The sequence below is a fragment of the Lissotriton helveticus genome, chromosome 4_1 (assembly GCF_964261635.1).
Source record: "Lissotriton helveticus chromosome 4_1, aLisHel1.1, whole genome shotgun sequence".
NCBI classification, from domain to species: Eukaryota; Metazoa; Chordata; class Amphibia; order Caudata; family Salamandridae; genus Lissotriton; species Lissotriton helveticus.
In genome coordinates, this window is record NC_136063.1 from 64,336,663 (window position 1) to 64,359,153 (window position 22,491).

A 22,491-nucleotide genomic window follows, 5' to 3' on the forward strand; every position below is an offset into this window, starting at 1 on the left:
TCCACCCACTCCCACGGGACTCGCACAGAGCACGAGGAGAATCCATCCACCCACCCCCAGGGGACTCCCCCACGGCACCAGAACTCATCCTCCCACTCCTAATGGACTCACCCACAAATCCGATAAAACTCCATCACCCACTCAGCGTCAGGACTCACCCACCCACTCCAATGAAACTCACCCACAGCTCCGATAGAACCCATCCACCCACTCCCACGGGACTCACCCACAGCAACAGGAGTCTTCGTCCACCCTCTCCATTGGACTCCCCACGGCACCAGAACGTAGCGTCCCACTCGCAAGGGACTGGGACTTACCCCAAAGTACCAATTTAACCCATCCTCCCACTCCCAAACGCCTCACACACAGCACCGACAGAACTCAACCACCCATTCCCATAGGACGCAGCACAGCACCAGCACATACCCGCACCTCCCACGGGACTCACCCACAACAACTGGAGAACTCACCCATCCATGTCCATGACTCACTAACTGCACCGCCGACTCACCTGGAGAACTCACTCGCCCACAGCAAGAGAGGGCTGTGTCGTCGCCCACATACTGACCGATAGGATAATTCACCCACTGCCATTGCGCCCACCTACTGTTCACGCAGGACTGACGCCCCCGAAGGCTCACCCAACACCCCATCTCCACTCAGGGGAGGTCTCCCCACTCCCGCGTGCACTCACCTAGCGCCTTGAGTAGCTCATCGAAGTTCTCCGAGTGCTTCATCTTCCATTTCCCGTTGAAGTTTTCAGGATGGGTCCGGGGCTGTGCGAGGCCGAGGGCTGGTGGCAGGTGCGCCCGGGGAGGTGCCTCCTAGGGCTGGCTTCTCGTGCCCTGTGGCGGGGGTCTGTGGGCGCAGCACCCTGATATCCCTCTGTGGGCACCCTTTCAATCACCCGAGCACCAGCCCCTGTCTGCGGCAGGGCGAGGACCTGTGCCTCTGCAGTGCGGGCCGCTCCCCCGTCTGATCTCCGTGCTGCGGTGCTACAGTCACCGGTCTGTGCTGCCCGCAGCCGTGCCCGCTGGCTGCTTCCTGGGAGAAGGCGACTCGGCGTGGACGCTGTACCCTCTACCGCGCTCCAAGCGCCATGTGTCTTTTTATTCCTCGCCGAGCCCCGGCCTCCCAGCTCGAGTCCCTGCCCCCTCGGGGAGGAGCCCGCCAACAAAACCTTTCTCCATCCCACCTGTGGAGTTTGATTCTCCCCACCCCCTTGTTGTCCCCCTCTGCACCCTCTCCCCACCGAAAAGAAAATCTATCTATTTTAAGGTGACACTTAAGACTGCGGGTGGCTGCTGTGTCTGCAGATCGCCCTGCTTCCTGCGGCGCCTGGTCAATGAATGTCTTTTCTTCCTGGTGAATGCCTCGCCTGCCTCCCGGATTCCTTCTCCCCCCGTCTCCTGATGGGGTTTATTCACTCCTGTCATTTCTGCAGTTAATCTGCCCTCGAGTCTTGGCCAGAGCTTACCCTGGGTGGCCGGTCTGGCTGGGGGCTAATGGCCGGTAGGAGCGCGGCTTGACGACTGACTCTGCCCCAACCCAACAGACTATGAGGTTATGGAGACACTGGCCGGAGAATGGCTCTGATCTAGCCCTGCAAGCACTTTTTATCACCATTAACTCGTAGTCACTACAGTCTTCAACAGCACAGTCAGTTAGCTCAGTACAGGGGGGTAGTAGCTCTGTTAGCGCCTAAAAGCAGCACTATTTAGCATTCGGCGCTAAAGACGTCTGACATCCACACATAGGTAAACACAATTATCTAGGCACGTGGCTTTTTACTCAAATGACTAAAAGATGTAATTCATTTGCACTCGAATAAATGAGTGACTGAAACCTTTATATCGAAGGCAGTGAAGCGATTCGCCTGTAGTCGTCCCTGCTAAAGAAGATAAGCCTTGGTGGTAAGAGGTTTTGCGGGCACACGCGAAGTGCGGAGTCAAGCCTCTGTAGTCTCAGCAAAGAGGCAAAAGACTGTACTTCTGACAATCTGCGCTGCTCCCGATGCTTCCTGGCTTATTTTTTTTGCAGTGAGCTCATGAAGCGGAGGCCAGAGGTGACTCGGATAAAAGCATGACCCAAAAGTGATCAATTTAACACGCGGCCTGGAGGCGGGAGACTCGACACCTAAACACGGAAGTGAATCGGCAACTCCAAACCCTGTGACTTGTGACACCTCAGTCTCCACTAGTGCCCAGAGTAGTGCTTAGATGTCATTCATTTGGCACTACGGTCCAGAAAAGACGGATTTGACCGAATTCGGGTCCCACTGCTGTATGGAAAGGGGCTGCACTAGAGGGATTACATAACACGACGTGTGGCGCTTTTGATCGGGCAGTGTGTGCTGCCCAAACACTGGGCTGTGTATTGTGTAGATAACTTTTATCTTCCCATCTGGTCGGTCTTTTTACTCTTCTGATATCGTTTTTGGGTTTCGCCTGCCGAAGGCTGCGCTCTGCGCAGCTCTTCAGCGCAGGTGAAATCCTATGTCGTCAATAAGGACTCCTGGAACGTCCCCCGGCTCTCATTGGTTAGCTCCATAAATGGAGGCTAGCCATTGGGTGCCGGATCTGTCCATCAAGGCTGGACCAGATTCGGGGGCGTTCCGGAGATTTTTTCCCAGGGCGGAGTTACGTTTTTTGCCGTTCCCTCCCCTTTCACTGAAAGTGAATTCAGATGCGCTGTCCATTCCCGCCCCCTCCGTGTGCCTTTCCGCCCCCTTGCTGTCCTGTGCACGTTTCCCGCCGTCCGTGTCCTCTCCCGCCCCCTCCCGCCGTCCGTGTCCACTCCCGCCCCCTCCCGCCCCCTCCCGCCGTCCGTGTCCACTCCCGCCCCCTCCCGCCCCCTCCCGCCGTCCGTGTCCACTCCCGCCCCCTCCCGCCGTCCACTCCCGCCCCCTCCCGCCGTCCGTGTCCACTCCCGCCGAATATGCGAACTGCAGGTTTCACATTGAACTCCACGGAGGCACTCAACAAATGGACCTAGGCTGGAATAGGCAAGGGGTGTTGGTGCCCAAGCCACGGTCTGTATAAGAGGCAGCAGTTAGGACCCAGAAGAAAGCTTTCTGCCCTCTATCGGCTTCTCCCTTGGCATCATATTATCCAGGCAGATTCGCTCTGAAGCAAATGCATTGGTTTCGCGCGGCCAATCAGAATACTTCATGCTAAAAAAAAAAAAAACACTCAGAATTATACGCCCCCTCCCGCCCCCTCCCGCCGTCCGTGTCCACTCCCGCCCCCTCCCGCCGTCCGTGTCCACTCCCGCCGAATATGCGAACTGCAGGTTTCACATTGAACTCCACGGAGGCACTCAACAAATGGACCTAGGCTGGAATAGGCAAGGGGTGTTGGTGCCCAAGCCACGGTCTGTATAAGAGGCAGCAGTTAGGACCCAGAAGAAAGCTTTCTGCAACAGGATGTACAAAGAAAAAGATTAGAGCGATCCAGTGGTAAGTTGTTGTTAGTTTAAAGTCGACGAGGCAGCCTGCTCCTAGGGTTCTAACAATACACTTCGAAAATCAACTAGTGAGGCACGGAATGCTGCTATGATTCTATGGTGGACTGGAATTCTCTTAGCTAGGAAGAACGATAGGTTGGTGCTACCCGATCTAGAGAGAAGCAGGTCATATTTGTGAGAAATGTCTGTTGGATAAGCATTGTATGTTGTCTAACGGGAGGTAGCTGTTAAAGCAGACGTGCTATTTCAAAACATTGCATTTACTTAAGACTAGCATTGGGCTATTTTCCTCTGCCTTTTAATGTTCGGCCCTCTGTTTTGCTATCCCTGTGTTTCAATAACAGATGCTGAGCTGCCGTCTCGTGAATTATATACAAGCACTAAGCTGATAATTTGAGTTTTTGTCTCAGCGGCAGGGCAGCTGGCCCAGCGTTAGGAGTTGGGCAGTCGTTGTGCATACGTGAGAAGTGATTGCTCCTATGTTTATCTCTCTTTGGTGGTGCTGACCCAGTGTATATAGGTGGAGTATTGCACTGTTTCCCTGCTGCAGGCCACATTGTTTTACCGACACATGCTTTCTTGTTATATCAGTGTATATTCAAGGTCAGATTGGGGTAGGAAATAGGCCTGGGCACTAAAATAAAGGTGGCCCATTTGGCGATTAGATGGCTAAAAAAAGTGCCCTAGGTTATCAAATCGGGGCAGTTTTGAACTTATAAAGATAGGTGTATATGTGTATTGCAAGGTATGGAACACTGCATGCATTTGTGCTTGCTGCAGGCTCAATTTTGTCCATGTAGTGATGTCAAACAACGTGATGCTGATCTTTAATTTTAGTGGGAGAAAATGTCTTTATACATTTGTGCCTTAGGCCTAGGTGATGGGTTGTCTGTGAGCTTAGTGTTAGACGATGATGCCATTGGGTACTAGGTGCCGGGCGCTGCTGCCCTTAGGTTTTAGTGTCAGATGTTGTGTTGATATGCCTGAATTTTATTGGCAGACTAGGTTCAGCCTGTTTTACCGGCGTGCATGATGCACTGCCATGCGGCCTCTTTCCGTGACAGTCCTTGTGCCACTGTCCTCGAGCTTTGTGTGACGCAGTGCGTTACTGCTTCTGAGTTTCACTATGAGGCACCTTACTCCCTCAGTCCCTCTGTCTTTTAGTGCGGCTCACTGTACAGATTTCCGTTGGTTACAGTCGCCGCGAACTGCTTTGTGGTGCCTGGGTCACTCACTGTGCAGATATCCGTGGGCTTAGTGTCGTCAGGCTTTAGCTTGTACTCCCTGTATTTTAAATGTCTGTATTTTTGTAATGTGTCGCCTGTGCCTAAAGTCAGGCTGTGCTGCTTCTATTTCAGTGAGCACGCACTGTGCTGCGGTCTTTGCACTTCTATCTCGGGCGGCGTGCTGCTGCCTCAGTTTGGCGTGCTGCTGCTTCTGATTCTCAATGACATGAGTTGTCCTACTCCTGCCTCTATTTTACTGTCATGGCCTGCACTGTAGTCTCTGCCCCCGTGCGGCGGCTGACCTGCTGCTGCCGTCCCCAGCCCTCCTTCCTTCCTTCCTTCCTAATATTCCTTCCTAGTTGTACTTATTAGACCTTGTTCATCCATTCATACTCTCACCCACTAGTCCAGCAGCCCATCTATCCCCTCACTTTTCCATCTTTGCGCTCAGTCACTCACCCAGCACTAACTTGGCACGTGTTTAATCCCGGGGCCCTCAGGATTGCTGTTAGCAATCAAGCGAGTTGTAGTGTTTTCTGTATTTTGTTGCCAGTGGTAGTGTTTCCTCTATTTACGTGCAAGTGGTAGTGTTTTCTGTTCACAGTCAAATGGTAGGGTTTTCTGTTTAGCCGCAATTGGCAGTATTTATTTTGTTTACGTTCTGGTGGTTGTGTGTTTTCTGTTTTACATTCTGGTGGTTGTGTGTTTTCTGTTTTACATTCTGGTGGTTGTGTGTTTTCTGTTCACAATCAAGTGGTGTGTGTTCTGGTTAAATACAAGCTGTAGTGTGTGCTCTGTTTACGTATAAGTGGAAGGGTGCTGTATTAGCGTGTATGTTTTCTATTTGCATGCAAGGGGGGGGTGTATTTTCTGTTTAAATTGGAGCGTTGGTGTTTTTTTTGTTTACTAGAATTGGTAGTGTCCTCCTCATATATTCGTAGTAGCGAGTTTTCTGTTTAGGTGGTAATGCAACTTTTTTTTTTGTTCATTTTTTTTTATATCGGGAACTTGACCCAAAAGCATTAAAGCCCTTTATATCGTATCAGATTTTTTTTTTTAAACCTGGGGAGCCGGGATGAGCTGGAAACAACCCACACCTTCAGTGTGAGAGACATTGTGTATGAGAGACAGCAGTGTCTGTAAGAAAGACAGCAGTGTGTGTGAGAGAGACAGCAGTGGGTGTGTTCAAGGCAGAGTCAGCAGTGTGAGAGACAGCAGTGTGAGACCTTTTATTTATGTTTTGGTTTTTGAAACATAAATAAAACGAATTATTTGCAATGTCAATAGCATAAACTTGCTTAAATACGTGACCTATTGCATTGAAAATGCAATACAAATCGCATTTGCGAGAGATTAAGCTATTGCCATTGTAAATGACAATGCCATTTATTTATCTGTTTTCAAAACCAACACATAAATAAAAAGTTTGTAATTCACAATGCCGATAGCTCAAACTTTTCCAAAGGCGAAACCGTTGCATTGTAAATGCTTGTTATGTATCAGGGTTCTCCAGTCTCTACTCACGAATTCACACCTTGGATAAGCTACACGAGGCTCTTGCCTAACATGATTCACAAAAAATTTGACTAAAAAGTGATCTGTCCAGATCAAAGGTAGGACCTCCCCCATGGACAAATAGTTAGCCTCTGAAAAAATTAAATCCAACATATGTCCACCATTATGAGTGACCTTAGATACTTGCTGAAGAAGACCGAGGCCTTCACAAGACTGCAGAACATTGGCACATCCCCCATCTAGCGGGCCATTAAGCCATAAATTAAAATCCCCTAAAATCACAAATTTACGGTGGGTGGCAGCCAAATTAGTAAAAGTCTCTAGCAGTATTTGCTGCTGTTGAAGACTAAAGGCCCCCGGGGGTCTGTAACATATAATCCCAGTTAAAACCTGGGCAGAGGCATCCTCAATGCCAAAGCCTAAGAGTTCAAATCCTGGCACCCTATCCACATCTATCATAGTCACTTTTAAAGTATCCTTATAGATGAGCCCAACCCCCCCCTTCCCTTGGCTCTTGGTTTATGAAGAATCTTATAGCCAGGGGGGCACGCTGGGCCCAGGTCAACATCACAATCCGCACAGGTCCAGGTCTCTGTCATGAACAGCACCTGTAGATCATGAGTTTCTACCAGCATTTCAATTTCAGCTTTATGCTTAGGTAGTGATCTCACATTTAGAAGCCCACATGAAAGGAGACCCGTGTCCAGGAAATCGGACAAAGGCAACGCCGAATCCTCAAAACTGACAGTCCATAGTTCAGACCTAGAGTAGCTGAGCAACTGATGGCCCATTCACGATGTCCACCTCCACAAGACCACGGGCAGTATGGCTGGCACTAGGCGCGTCCTTGGCGCAGACGGGCTTGCCTTAGGGGCGCCGCCGGCGCGTCCGCTGCGCGCTCGCTCTAGCATCTGTTTAAATGCCCTCCAGCCCCTAGGAAGCACCCAGCAGGCGCAAAGAAAGCCCCCGCACTCAGGTATGTCAAGTCTTAGGATTAAAAACACACAAGTACATTCAATGAAAAAACGGGTGACCAGAAGCGAGATACCCACTATCAGCCGCCTGACAGCGCGATATTTCGAAAGGTAAGAGCAAAACAATATATTTCCAAATAATTAATTACAGCTTTCAATTATTCCGATTTTTTCTGACATTTTCTTTTAAATCTATTCAAATCAGGACCCAAATGAACTTTGAAAGAGGAATGTATTTCTACTAATTGATAGCACAGCATACAAAAATTGCAGGTTCGTGAAGCACCCTCAGAGTTCTTCCAACTGTCTGCATCTAGAATACAGCGGATGTGACAGCACGCCTTACTTGCCTCTGTTTAAGAGGATGCCTCGGTTGTTTACATCTGCACCATAGCATCCTTGGGGTCAGAGTGGGAGCCTTTATCAACTACACGCCACTAAGGGACTGGCTGGGGCCCACCCTTCCCGCCTTTTGTTTGTGCCTGGTAAGGTCGATCTACCTGGGTCCCACATACGCTGCACCAAAGATTTCATGCCTGGAGTGACAGTGAAATCCCGCTGCCCATTGTCCATATCCTGGGTCCTCCCACCTGATAAAAATCCTACAGTGCCATCTACTGGCCTCACAAGGTAAATTAAATCTGTCTCTGTAAATTAATCAGTAATTTTTTTTAATCGATCATTAGATGTTTATTAAACATATTTTAATAAAATTGCAGTGTACTTTAAATTAATTACATTTTTTTCATGTGTAGAGGTCGGGGTCATTGTTAAGGCCATGAAGTGGTTCTTAAGGAGGTCGTGGGTCAGTACCAGGTTGTTGTATATGAGTCGTTGTTAAGGCCACTCATTGTTTAAAAATCGTTGTTCAGGCTGTTTCCTGTTCTGCAAGGACATATAGGTTTTGAGGAATGGCCCATCTCCTAATGTTTTGAGCTAGGTGTGAAAGCTGTAGAGAGTGTCCCCCCCTGTTTTTGCATGTAATACATTGTTGTCATGTTGTCTGTACGGACGAGGACAGCTTTGTTTAGGAGGTGGAGTTGAAAAGATTTCAACGTGAGGAAGATTGCCAACAATTCCAGGTGATATATGTGGGATTGTTTTTGTTGAGGGGTCCATATGCCCTGAATGGTATGGGTTTGAAGATGAGCTCCCCAGCCGGTGAGCGATACGTCTGCTGTTAGCACTATCTGTGGAACCGGGTCGAGAAACGGTTGCCCTTTGGAAAGGTTTTGTGTGTTCCACCACTGCAGAGAGAAATGTGTGCAGTCGTCTACCAACACCAGATCTGTTAGCTGACCTTGAGCCTGGTTCCATTAAAGTGCCAAACACCCCTGTAAGGGACGCATTTGGAGTTGTGCATACGCGACGATGAGAATGCAAGAGGCCATCATCCCGATTAGCTGCATGAGCACTGGTAGTGAGTGTTGAGGCTGAAATTTTGCTATTAAAGCTTGTATGATGCTTTTCCTGACTGGGTTGGGGCATGCTAGAGCTTTTGAAGTGTCTACTGTAGCCCCTAGATACTGTTGTATGCTGGACGGTTGGAGATGGGATTTGGTGAGGTTTACCACGAATCCCAAATGTGATGCAGTTGGATTGTTTTGTGTGTCGTCCAGATAAGGGAAAACATGAATGTTAAGTGAGCCACAACTACTGCGAGGCACTTGGTGAAGACTCTGGGTGCTATAGTCACCCGAACGGGAGAACCTTGAATTGGTAGTGATGACCATCTACCACGAACTGCAGATATTTCCTGTGAGCGGGATGAATGGGAATATGAAAGTAGGTGTCCTTTAAATCCAGAGTGGAGAGAAAGTCGCCTGGTGAAGTAGTGGGAGCACTTGTTGGAGAGTTACCATGTGGAAGTGATCTGACTGAATGTAAAGGTTTAGCGGTCTGAGGTCCAATATGGGCCTGAGTTATCCGTTATTGTTTGGAAATAGGAATTAGAGGGAGTAAATCCCTGGTAAGGGGACTTGTTCTATTGCATGTTTTTGTAATAGAGAGAAAACCTCTTGTTTGAGAAGTGTTCAATGTTCCGAGGACATTGGATGTTGTTTGGGAGGAATGCTTGGGGGGGTAGAGGTGAGTTCCAGGCAGTAACCATACTGGATAATGTGTCTTACCCACTTGTCTGTTGTGATTGAATTCCAGACACAGGTAGGAACTGTGAAAGACATCCCCCGGCAGGAGTGGGATGATCGGGGGGAAGTGCAGGGAAGTCACTGTTTGGTGGAAGGGGAGGTGCGGTTATTGTTGCCTCGGCCTCTGCCCTTACCATTGTTGCGTCTGTAGCCTCCACGAAAGTATCCTTTGGAGGACGTTTGAGTGGGGCTCTTATAGGACGAAGAGGGATGTTCTGAGACAATGGTTTTGGAGCGGCAAAAAGAGCCTCTAGGGGAAGGGAATTGTAAGGCCCCCATGGACTTAGCAGTTTCCGTATCTTTTTTCATCTTTTCTAAAGATGTGTCAACTGAGGGCCCGAAAGGATGCTCTTGATCAAAGGGATGATTTAGAATAGCAGATTGTACCTCCTGTTCGAATCAGGAGACAGAGCCAAGCGTGTCTGCGCACCAAAACGCTATTGTTAATGGCGCGAGATGCAGCATTAGCCGCGTCGAGCGCACATTTAAGGGAGGTGTTTGTGATCAATTTCCCCTCTTGCATAAGGTAGTTGGCCTTTTGTTTGTACTAGTCAGGAAGGTGTTCAATGAGCATTTCAAGATCGTCATAGTGAGCCCTGTCGTACCTGGCCAATAAAACCTGGCCATTGGCAATACGTCAATGATTTGCAGCCTGTGACGCAATATGTTTACCAGATGCGTCTATTAGTTTGGACTCCTCATCAGGAGGGGAGTGTCTCCTGTACTTTGTGATTTTTCCCTCTTGCGTGCATTAGACACTAAAAGAGAATCCAAAGGGACCTGACATGAAGTAAATTGGGTCATTGGGAGCTGCCTTATACTTTTGACCTATCTTGGTGTTTAAAATCCGGTCTCTGACAGGGTCCCTAAAAACTTCAGGGGCATGTTTGAGCATGCCTTTTAACATTGGCAGGGTGTGCGTGGACTTTTGCGAGGGTGCAAAGGTTTCAAGTAAAAAATCATCCTCTACGGGGTCAGAATGTAACTGTACCCCATTGCATTGGGCAGCCCTATTGATAAACTGAGCAAACCCTAGTGGTGATGGCCTAGATGGATAGAGGTCTGGGTCATTATGTGGGTCGGGATCTGTGTTGTAGTCTTCGGAAGGGTCTATGTCGTGTGGGATGGTATGTGCATCATCATCCCCATGTAGATCTATATTCCCACCCCCATCGGTAAGATCAACCTCCGTATCTGATGTTTGAGGTGAAACAAAATGTTGTGGGGAGTGTGGTGGACAAATTAGCAGATTTGGATCAACTGGAAGAGGATAAACAGGTGGGGAGGTATTAGTAAAATATAAATTGATACTTGTATAGCGCACTACTCACCCGCAAGGGTCTCAAGGCGCTTGTACGAATACCGCTGTGGAACCCATCCTGGCTTTCCCTGTGAGGTGTCCACTCCTGGGCACCCCCAAGGTGGAGGCCAAGCATCCTTAGCGTTGTGGGGGCTGTTGTGGAGATTAAGCAAGCTATTGCCCAGAATTGCAGAGTGGGACTCCATGATTGGAATAGGCACCGAGGCGAGAATTATCAGGTCCGTGGAATTTTTAGCCCAAGACCCGCCGAGGCGGGGAATTGAACCCTGGTCCCGGGCTAGACCTCTGCATCAGGGTCTGCCGCTCTAACCATTGAGCCACACTTCTCCACAGTACTCATCTCCTTTCTTGTCAAGGGTATTTCAGATTCCTTTGAAGTGCCCAGTGTCCTCTTTTTTGGAGGCTTGGTGACAACTTTGCCAGTCTCTGGATCAATAGACAGAGTTTTTTATTTTGGATCCAAAAAATCAGGTTCAGGTTGAGTGGCTAAAGTGTCTTTTTTCGGTGCCGAAGATTTTGGGTCAAAATGTTCTTTGGATCGAGTCTCTGAGGCTTTCTGTGGGGTCTTGGACTCTTTAGGTTTTGTTCTAGGAGTTTGCGGCTCCAAGACTTTTTTTGGCTCTGACTATTTTTTGGGTTCCAAAGCCGTTTTCAGCTCAGAAGATTTTTTCGGATCCGGATGTTTGTCCTTAGTATGTTTCGACGGCAAGGGCTTCGGCGTCGAGGCTGCCTTTGGCGTCAACGAAGAAGGGCATGGCCCCTCTCTGATCTGGTGCCGAAGGTGACTTTTCGGCACCGGAATGGGGTTGACTCGAGCCTGAGCCAGAAGGCTTATCTTTCAGTTTCATAGCCGGGCATGAGGGCGGGGCACCTGAGACATGTTGCCGGTGTCGACCCGAGCCAGACTTAGGTTTTGTTTTTGGGAGAGGGGTTTCGGTACTCACGGACCGCTGATCCGGGGTGTCTGTCTCCTCTTCGACGTCGGAGTCATTTGCTTCGGAGACGGAGAAGTCTTCTTCATCCCCTTGTTGCTCCGGCTGGACATTGGGATCTGCTCCAAAGATGTCCAAAATCGAGCTGCTACCGTAAGACATTTTGTGACGTTGAGCCAGACGATCACGGATGATTGTCTTCGACCTGAACGATGTACAGGCCTTGCAGTTCTGGTCTTCGTGCTCCAGAGAAAGGCAGAGATTACACACTTGTGATGAGGGGGACCCGGTAACCCGGTACAACGAGACTTGAAACACTCGCATATGACCCTTTGTCACACAGCACCCGGAACACTGGAAGGAAGACGATCACATCCCTCACCGACCAGAGACTGATCTCCGAGAAGAACACTGTTTCTTTAACTGGGCGGAACTAGAACCGAGTCACGCCCACTAGTCCGAGGTAAAATCCAGCCTTGACCACACACAGGGGTGTTCATCACCCGGAGGAGTAGGCGGTTTGAGAGACGTGGAGAAGAGCGACGGAGTGGAGAGAAGTACGGGAGCTGAGGATAACAGGAGTAGAAACTGAAGCGGAGAGCAGTGACGGCGGAGGAGCCTGGACCATCGAGGAGGAGGCGGCGGCGGCTGGAGGCGAGCCGGGAGCGAGAGACGACGACTACAGCAGCAAGCCAGGAGGCCAACGGGAAGGCCCTTCGCCCAGCCACACTTCAAGGGAAGTGTGGCTTGCACAGGTACGAGCTCGCTTTTCGGGTTGGGTTGGACGTAGGTGGAACAAACCACCCTGAACACGCACACGGCATCCTCTGCACTACCCCCCCACCCTTATCTGCACTGTACCGACACCGAGGACTTTGTGGTGTGTTTCTGCACGTGTGACCCTCACTCCCCTCCCTACTCACTGTATATATATATTACGCTAGGACTAAAACTGCCCCATATCTCTGTTTTCCGAGCTGGAAGGCGCCAGAGCAGAGGACCGGACTACCAGTCCCAGAAGCCCTCGGGAAAGAAGAGGAACTGGACCGGAAAGACACAGGGAGCGGCGTTCCGCCACAGAGGCTGCAGCTGAAATATCCCTTCCCTACTATCGTAAACTGATACATCGCAGACGTCTTCTAAAAATAAAGCCTGCGTTGCCCACAGTACCTGTCTCTGTGAGTCTTTTCCCATCGCAAAGCCCACAACACCTTGTGCAAGTCTGTGTGTGGGAACTTAGCCCCACACCCGGGCATTTTTTGTAAGGAGTCCTTTCCATTGACTGCAGGCGTGGTCGGTGCGGAGAGGCCCAACGGCCCGTGTTGAAGATCGAGGTCGAGGAGTTCGCTTTAAAGATGCACATCAAAAGGGAAACGCGATCGAGACAACACCGTCGAGTGGGGAGGGATTGGGCGTCAAAGAGAGATTCAAAACCGATATCGTCCCGGAGCACAGCAAATCACATCCGAACCGGATGGCGAAAAAAAACAATCTGGAGATGGAGTAGATGCCCATGTGCCCACTATCGCCCTAAGGAGGAGTCACCTACCTCGTGACTACAAAGACTTCTTCAAAGACAAAAACAAAGTGTAAACATCCGAGCCCAACACCAGATGGCGACCTATGCACACGTTTACGATCTACAGTTCATATGCCTTGAACATGATGTTTGAACCAGTAATGAAACCTTAGACACTGGTGAAGCCACATCCCTGTTCTTTTTCCAAGTTCTTCATGACGAAAGAGAGATGCTTCACAGAGTACTCAAAGGACTGCTGTGTGACCAGGGCTGGTTTACCAGAGAGAAGGGTAATCATCTTAATTCTGCATTTACTGGTGGATACGCCGAGGGTCTGCCTAAATGTGGAAGAAGTCTGCCTGGCCCTGTAGGAGGAGAAATTGTTCAGGAAGAGATGCCATGTGTGTTTCTGGCATGGGGAACTTCCAGAGAAATCAAGCAACTATGAGGGAGTTAAACCAGGAGCATTCAGTGTGTGGTGTGGTTCTTGCTCCGAATTGCATCAAGACTGCTAGCAAGTATTCTGTGAGACCAGCAGTCCACTGTGTGACACAGAGACTGGTGCTGCCGCTGCTGACAGTGGAGTCAAAATACTTTGCTGCTGAGGTTGGAGCTCTGCCCAGGAGGCTTCCGAAGATGCTCAAATGATCAGGATTGGCAGGGAGGAAGTACCTGTCAAACCAGCATAGGGAGGCTGAAACTGCTGAAGATGAAAGCAGACTATGAGCTGCCTGGCTGAAAGGTCAGAGCAGTCAAGTGCCGACCAAAGCTGCAGCTGGGTCCCATGTAAAGAAAAAGGTGATGTGCTGTTCAGTTGAAGGGAATTCACAGATTACTCACCCATGAATGGTTCAGAGTTGGAAATCCATTTTCTTGGAATTAAAGTGGGTGTCATGCTTCATCAGCGGGCTGCTCCTCGTTGGGTTGGCGCTGCAATACCAGACGGACTTCCAATGAGGGGCACTTTGGCAGAGAACTTTTTTCCCAATAGCCGTTTGGTGCTGTGGGGGTGAGGGGCCTGGTAAGTGTAGCTTACGAAAAAAGTGTGTGTAATATGGGAGTTATAACAGGATTGGGAGTACCAGCAACAACAAATTCAATCAGTAGGTCCCCTACCCTGAGTAAAAGAACAAGCATTGGCATAGCCAATAGGTCTCGCTTGTGGGACCTTATAAGTATTTAGTTTTGCAGCACAATATCCTTGGTGCAACAACATCAGCTGTTGCACGGCTAAACCTTGTACCTTATAAGTGTTTAGGCATGCAACAGTTGATGTTGTTGCACTAAGGATATTGTGCTGCATAATGCCGCCCAATGCCGCCCAGCGAGTGGCGCTGTTTCCTCACATGAGGTAAAGAAAGGGATGCGGTGTAGCACATTATTTACTAGCATGGCCTAACGAGAAAGTGAATCACTGGCCAGATCTGACAGTTTAGAAGCAAACTCGGACTACTGTTTTCATAAGCTCACACAATTGCAACTCTCGGCATTGCGCAGATTGTAAAACCCCTGTCCCGGCTGCGCACGTTGGGAGGGACCAAGGAATGCAGATTTAAAATGGAGCGGCTGGAATGAGAACCCGTGCGTGTCCCTTGTGAGGGTTCCCGGATGACTAGCGACGGTGAAAGCGAAACCTAACGTGCTGACACGATAAAAAAAAACAAGAAAGCAAAGCAAATGCCGGATGGGGGCGGGAGAGCCTGGTGGGGGGGTGGGAATGCGAGGGAGGAGAAGTGTGGCAGGCGGAATGCCTGAGGGAAGCCGGCGACGGTGAAAGCGAAACCTAACGTGCTGACACGATAAAAAAACAAGAAAGCAAAGCAAATGCCGGATGGGGGCGGGAGAGCCTGGTGGGGGGGTGGGAATGCGAGGGAGGAGAAGTGTGGCAGGCGGAATGCCTGAGGGAAGCCGGATGGGGGCGGGAGAGCCTGGTGGGGGGGTGGGAATGCGAGGGAGGAGAAGTGTGGCAGGCCTGTGTGCGAAAGCGCGATGCGCTTGGAGAGAGGCCGGATGGGGGCGGGAGAAACTGAAAGTACGAGTAGGAGGGAGGCTGATGCGCGTGCTTGTTTTGTCACGTGATTCACGTGAACTTAAAGAAAACCGCAGCGCAAGAAGCCCTTGGTTTCACGAGGATTTTCAGGACATGAATTCTCGCTCCGCTCAATGCGCTTGCGCGCATCGATAGGTCGCGAGACCTAAACAAGAGGCGCAGGGCTGAGCTTATGTCTCAGATGAGGCGCTCTTGTGTGCAAGGTCAACATGTTTCTCGCCTAATCACTAATCTGGGGGCGATTCGTCCGGACCTAAAGGGTATAATAATCTATCTACTGCAATGAAAGTGATGTGGTGAAAACTCACACTACTAACCACCCAAGCATCTATTGTTTGGAGTACCTGGTAGTACTAAATCTACCCTACTTAGGCTGTGTTTAATGCTTCATCAATAGCCGGCAGTTCATACATAAGGAACTTCCTCATGTAGTTTGCGTAATCCGCAAAATGCACAAGCTGCTACCACAGGAGCAGAATCAATGCATGCATCTATCCTGCACCAACTGAACTGTAGCATCAGACTGCAGGAAATCCCAGGTATTAGAACTGTAAGTAAAATAAGACACTGAGGAACTGAGGAAGCAGACTAAGGTTTGCAAAACAAACTCGAGACTTATCAGGTAAACACAAAGAGGTGAAAGCAGACTGACATGCTGCGTGCATCGATGCCTTGGGTGAACCGAACCAGTGCCCAATCAATACCTTGTTCCAAGACATCCACCAGGGTTAATAGGTGCTGGGAACTCCACAAGGAGGGTGTGGGTACTGAAGGGAGTAGCACTTCATAAGAACGAAAACATGATTATCACACTGTACCTGAATACTCGATGGCACTGTGTAGTATTACATTATGATGTACATTCTTTCAATGCAAAGGATAAGCACTTTGCTGGACAATACGTTACTGTGGCTGTTGATTTACAGTTCAGTTCTGTGCTCTTACCTCCCACCCCACTACTTCCATGAGAACACTTTGACTGCTCTACGTCGCTACCCTGAGAGTGAAGAGCAGAACATTTTTATATGGCTGAATCAGCAGAGCCACAGTACCATGGACCCCAGTACCCATTTGGCAAACTACCTCAAGCACCACTGTTGGGGCCCAGTAGAGCCGGCGTCTGCCCTGTGGCCCCCTGAACGGGGTCTGACATGGCATTACGCGGTACATGTACCTTGATTCCACACAAGGCTTTAACAGAGAGGAAAATGACACTTGTTATGGCCTCATACTTGAAATACTGCTCTCCTGCTAGGTCGCACCCAGTCATACTCCAGAAGCCGATCAGCAAAGAGCAATGAGAAAATAAAGAGGGAACACTCTTCTTCTAAGCACAGGAAAACAAGAGGTCGCAAAGGAGACTTCATTTTATCCCTCTGAAGTGATCTCTATTCTGCATCCTGTGCGGCAGATATGTTTGCGTAATTGTGAGGCTTCTGCCCAATAACTGGAGGATTTCAAGAAGGCTATATTAGGCAATTAGAATCAGATGCTCTCTTCTGTGTCTTAAGGAGCATCCATGGTGGTTCCTTTGCTTGTGGTGCCAGTCCGAGATCAGATGATTTGGCACCTATACCTTTTCATTCAAAGGTTCCTCGCGGGAAGTCGGCTTCTGTTTCGGCGTAAACTATCAAGTCCATCTCAGTCATTTGAGAGATAATGAGTTTCCTGACATGCAGAAATAAAAGCAGGAATACTTCTGAAGGATGGATGACCTGTTTGGGTCAGATTCCAAATCATCCACTTCAGGCTTCCAGAGACGAGGACAGCTAAGCAGTCAACTTAATGCCTAACGAGTACTGGGGTTCTGCTAGGTTTATGGATCTGCAGAATGCCAGTGGGGTGCATACCTCACCAAATGTGGAGTTTCCACCAACAGCAGCGGCTTAGTATTCAGCTGTTATAAAGAATGCAGAGGAAACTTTACACATCTCTTGCACACAGAGCAAGTGAAAACCTGTCTTTCTGAAAGTTTACAGAGTCAATCTATGCCTACAAATCTTCTGCAATGAAGCATAACAACAAAGTGAAAGCCACATTACAGTGACAAACAATAATGGAGACAAGATCATGTGATAAATGAAAAAGTTCAACATAAATATTTCAAGCTCCAAAATCAAAGAAAGGAAGGATGCCAAAGGATGACCACTATTCATAGATATGGACTATAATAATAACAGACAGAAGCATGAAGAGTGGGACACACCTACCTTTGAACATAAGGGTGCCGCAGCGCCTCGTCAGCAGTCAATCTCTTGTCAGGGTTGAAGACCAGCAGTTTCTTGACCAGGTCCACTGCCTCAGGAGGTGTGCTAGAGGAAAAAAGCTCTTCAAATGGCACCTTCGGTCTGAGAAAACAAATGGAAAATGGCACACACAAAGGTTCGTATCTAAAATACTCCTGGAAGCCCTCCAAAAGATGGCACTTTTACTGAAATGAAGGGAAGGAAGGAATAATAAAAGATATGAAAACTAAATACAAGTAAGAGATGGAGGGAGCTGGCAGGGATGAAAGATAACAGATGAATGAGGAGCACTGGAAATCAAATAAAATCCGCAGCCGGCGGTGGAGAGCTGAAAGGGACAGAAAGGAAAGAATGTGGCTGGGGCATGCTCAGATGGAGAGAAGTAAATGTTACTTAACTTTAACTGTAATTCTTCAGCATTGGTACTTTTCATATATTCACAACCTTTACTTTGTACCATATGTCAGGATATGAAGACGCATTAGTCACGGTTAATAAAGTAGTATTTTAACACAGCAAATGACACTTAAAACAAATGGAGATCATTTATTCACCATTAGCCTCATTTTTGACCCACTCAGGTGGAGGGGCAGAATCTATGAAAGATGCCAATGAAGAACTGTAGTTACAGGTAAGTAACATTCTTCTCAAACAATGGATCTTTCATAGATTCACATGGTTTGTATAAATATATTGCTTCAGAAATTATATTTAATGTAGGAGGAAGTAAGGCTTACCATTAATGGAAAATGTTGCGCAGCACTGCCTGTAGATTTTCATAGAAAAGACATTGGTAAATGAATATTCTCATTCAGATGAATGAAGTTGGTTTCCTGGATATAAATCTGAGTGTTAAAAGTGACATTGTTGTTACTGAATTATAGTTGAGGAGGCTTTATAGAAAATGGCTGTATCTTTCAGCTAGGTTTTGTCAATATTATTGCCAGAAAAAGGCATTCTTACAAGAGACCTTTTGATGTGATGCCATACAAATTGACTCAAAATCATGCTCTGATTAGAACTACTAGTATAATTTTCAGTTCCCATGTTGGTGGATTCTTTGCTAAACGGGAGAAGTGCGGAAAAGACCTTGCATTAATTATTTAACCCTTCTAGTGCAGAATAAGGACCGTACAGCAGGAGTATTGTCAGATGTACTGTCCATATTATCAGCCAATGTCAAAACGTAAAATATATTCAATTTTTTAAGAATAGGTGTTAACCGTGATTTTGCTCAGTTGCTTGCATAATCTTCTTAGAGTTTGGTGGAATGTTCAGAAAAACATATTGTACATCTGCAGCAGCCAGTCAGGTGCAGAGAATCTTAACTGTGGTGAAGCAACTGACCTTCATTCTTGCAAAGATGATCTGGATGGGGTCAGACTTGGATATGGGTTTCTATCGACACAGCTCTGTATCCAGAGCCTGGCCCACACTGAGCAGCTCCTATTAGTGAACGTGGTTCCATTTTGAACTTCCCTAATGCCCGTTGGACCAGCGATATTGGGAGATTCGCATACCTAGTTGGGAGTTGGGATACAACTACATCCTTGCCTTGCGTTGGCATAGTCCAGCTTAGCAAAAAGATCTAGTGGCAGTATACCCGATCTTTAAAAAAAGCAAACAGTTCTAGTCTCTCAAATCCAGACTACTGGTGACAATCCACACACTTTCTCTTTAAGGCATCTATTGTGTTGTTTTTCAATCTTGGAACAAGTCCCAGCACTTGAATGGTCTTGTGATGCAGCAATCTATGCCAACGCAGATGAACCTCTGTTTCGATTTCGTTACTCTTTGTTTCAGCACAGGGTTGTCATGTTGTAAGACCTCGGTCTCGCATCCTGGTGTGAGAGCAGCAGCAGAAAGGCCTTCATAGCTAGTCTGACATCTCTTAAGTCCAGTATGTTTAAGCGCAGTTTTATTTTCTTGAGGAGTCCAAAGGCGGCTTGAGTACAGGTTTTTTACGAGGCTCCCAGCCTTTCAATGAAGCATTTGTTTGATCATCCACCAAGTCAAGACCTGTTTCAACCCTATGACGATTTGAATGTAGTTGTCTCATTTGCCCAAGATCTGCTTCCACTTTATCAATCAATCAGAACATTTATAGTGCGTGTTACTCACCCATGAGGGTCTCAAGGCGCTAGAGGGGGAAAGGGGGGGTGGGGGGGAGTGAAGCAGCTACTGATCAAACAGGTCTTGAGGAGTCTCCTGAAGGTCAGCAGGTCCTGGGTCTGTTGCAGGTGGATGGGGAGGTTGTTACAGGTCTTGGCGGCGAGGTGGGAGAATGATCTGCCACCGGTGATCATGCGGCGGATACGTGGGATGGTGGCGAGGGAGAGGTCTGCGGAGCGAAGCTGGTGGCGAGGGGTGTAGAGGTATGCCAGTCCTGCATTGTGGAGTGCTTTGTGGGTGAGGAGCTTGAAGGTGATCCTCTTGTTGATCGGGAGCCAGTGCAGGTCTCTCAGGTGGACGGTGATGTGGCTATGGCGGGGGATTCCGAGGATGAGGCATGCGGAGGCGTTTTGTATGTGCTGGATTCTTTTCTGGAGTTTGGCCGTGGTTCCTGCGTAGAGGGGGTTGCCGTAGCCTGCTGCTGACAAGGGCTTGGGTGACCGTCCTTCTGGTGTCGGTGGGATCCATCTGTAGATCTTGCCGAGCATGCGGAGGGTGTTGAAGCAGGAGGAGGAGACAGCGTTGACTTGCTGGGTCATAGAGAGCGTTGAGTCCAGGATGAAACCCAGGTTGTGCGATTAGTTGGTAGGTGTCAGGGCAGCTCCCAACACGGCCGGCCACCAAGAGTCATCCCATGCTGAGGGAGTGGAGCCGAGGACAAGGACTTCCGTCTTGTCAGAGTTCAGTTTCAGACAGCTGGTCTTCTTCCACTCTGCGACGGCCTTCATTCCCTCATGGAGGTAGGATTTGGCGGTGGCCGGCTCCTTGGTGAGAGAGAGGACTAGCTGGGTGTTGTCGGCGTACAAGATGTTAAGGTGGTGTGCTTGGACGATGTTGGAGAGTGGTGCCATGTAGATGTTGAAAAGGGTCGGGCTGAGGGATGATCCTTGGGGTACACCGCAGGTGATCGTGGTGGTTTTGGATCTGAATGGGGGGAGACAGACTCTCTGGGTTCTGCCGGTGAGGAAGGAGGTGATCCAGTTCAGGGTTTTGTCACGGATCCCTGTGTCGTGGAGGCGTGTGCGTAGGGTGTGGTGGCAGATGGTGTCGAAGGCAGCCGAGAGGTCTAGGAGGATGAGGGCCGCGGTTTTCGCCACTATCCAGTAGGGTCCTGATGTCGTCGGTGGCGGCGAAGAGGGCGGTTTTGGTGCTGTGGTTGCTGCGGAAGCCGGATTGGGTGGAGTCCAGGATGTCGTTCTCATCCAGGAAGTGGGTTTGCCAAAAATCTTGTGCTCCTTTATTTGGAGAAACCTCAGATTTTGACAGACCCAATGATTGTTCAAGGGACACACTAGAGGGAGAGAGGGTGTTGGCGCAGTCATCGATCCATTGTCTGGAAGTTGTGGGCCACTGCACTTGTGTCAGAGGGCTCGGTTGGAGGGTCTCGGGTGAGGGTGGTGAGGAGCTGGTCTTCGGTGACTTTGTTCCAGCTGCGGTGTGGGATTCGTTGCAGTTGGATGTGCGTGGTGTGTTTCTCAAAGGAGAAGTGGATGCAGGCAATTGAGTGATATCTGGGGCTTGGCCCGGGAGAGTCTGGTGGAGGCCAAGGCTGCTATGAAGGCACAAGCGGATAAACATCGGGCCCCGGCTCCCCCTTATAAGGTGGGTGATTTGGTGTGGTTGGCGTCTCGTAATCTGAGGTTACAAGGGTCCCGTAAATTGCAACCCAGGTACGTAGGCCCCTTTCCGATTGTCCAGGTTATTAACCCGGTTGCAATGAAGCTTGAGTTGCCACAGGATTATGGGGTACATCCGGTGTTTCATGCCTCACTATTGAAGCCTTACATACCTTCTGCACAGCAGTTGCCCCCACCCCCTCCTTTAACTATTGATGGTCAGGAGGAATTTGAGGTGAATGCCATCTGTGACTCCAAGCGGGTTAAGGGTCGTCTCTTTTATTTGATTGACTGGAAGGGATATAAACAGGAGGATAGGACATGGGAGCCAGCTGGTGGGGTTCATGCCCCTCGATTGGTCCGAATGTTCCATAGACAGCACCCCTTGAAGCCCCGTCCCGTGGGGAGGGTCGTAGGGGGGGGGTACTGTTAGGGAATTGCAGTTAGTCCTGTTTCTGTGACCATGGGCCACCATCACATGACCAGGGCCTGTGGTATTTAATTGTGTCCTACCTCATTGTTCATTGCTCGATATCAACGTTGTGGCCTTGGTATCCAGCTCCAGTTCCTTTGGTTCCTGCATTGCTGAGGAGTTCTGTTGCCTTTTTGCTCCTTATAGTCTCCCACGGGCTCGTGGGGGATTTTTGTTCGTTTGGGCTTCCTGTTTCCTTGTTTTTTCCCCTTTTCCCCGTTTTCTAGCTGTCCCTATTTTTTCCTGCTGTGTTAGTAAGCTAGTTAGTCTCCCTCCCCCTCGTTCTATTTTTAGTCCCTTCCCTCGTATATTTTTCCCTTCCTTGTTTTTTAGCCAGTCTAATTGTCTTGGTGTGAAAGACTTGATTCGAGAGCGGGGGCTCCCGTTCTCACCTTGGTCTTGCCGGCAGCGCGGTGTTTTGACGCGCTGTTGTTTTCCATCAGGCAGGCTTGCATAACGTTTGTCCTCATCGTTATGCGCGCGGAAATGACGTTTTGGGTCATTCCGCTGTTCTCTTGTTTACACAAGACGCTGGCGCTTTGGTAGGAGAGTCGCTGGTCTCTTCCTTTTCCCTCCCTAGCCATATTCCTTAACAAAGGGTTTTTTTGTAGCTGGTGGTTCGTGACTTAGTCCCCAGCCTTCTTTTTCCCCTTTTTTACGGTGCTAAACTTTGCACCTTCAGTTTATGCAGGACACCTTGTTTTTGTGCCCCTGACTGGGTTTATACCTCCTTGGAGTACTGTTATATATATATTGTGGAGAACCCAGTCCCTACACGAAGCCAAGCCTGTACTTACCACTGGTAAGGAGAAGGAGGGGGTATATGTTATTTGGTG

General features: G+C 48.9%; 1 protein-coding gene across 2 annotated transcripts in view; it reads right to left on the minus strand.

Moving 5' to 3' along the window:
- Positions 1-22,491, minus strand: part of MAPK15 (mitogen-activated protein kinase 15) — a 184,849-nt gene that overhangs the window by 94,751 nt on the left and 67,607 nt on the right. For both annotated transcript variants that reach the window (XM_078686411.1, XM_078686413.1), the window contains exon 10: positions 17,360-17,497. In XM_078686411.1, coding sequence (XP_078542537.1) covers positions 17,360-17,497 — 138 coding nt within the window. The remainder of the gene's footprint in view (positions 1-17,359; positions 17,498-22,491) is intronic.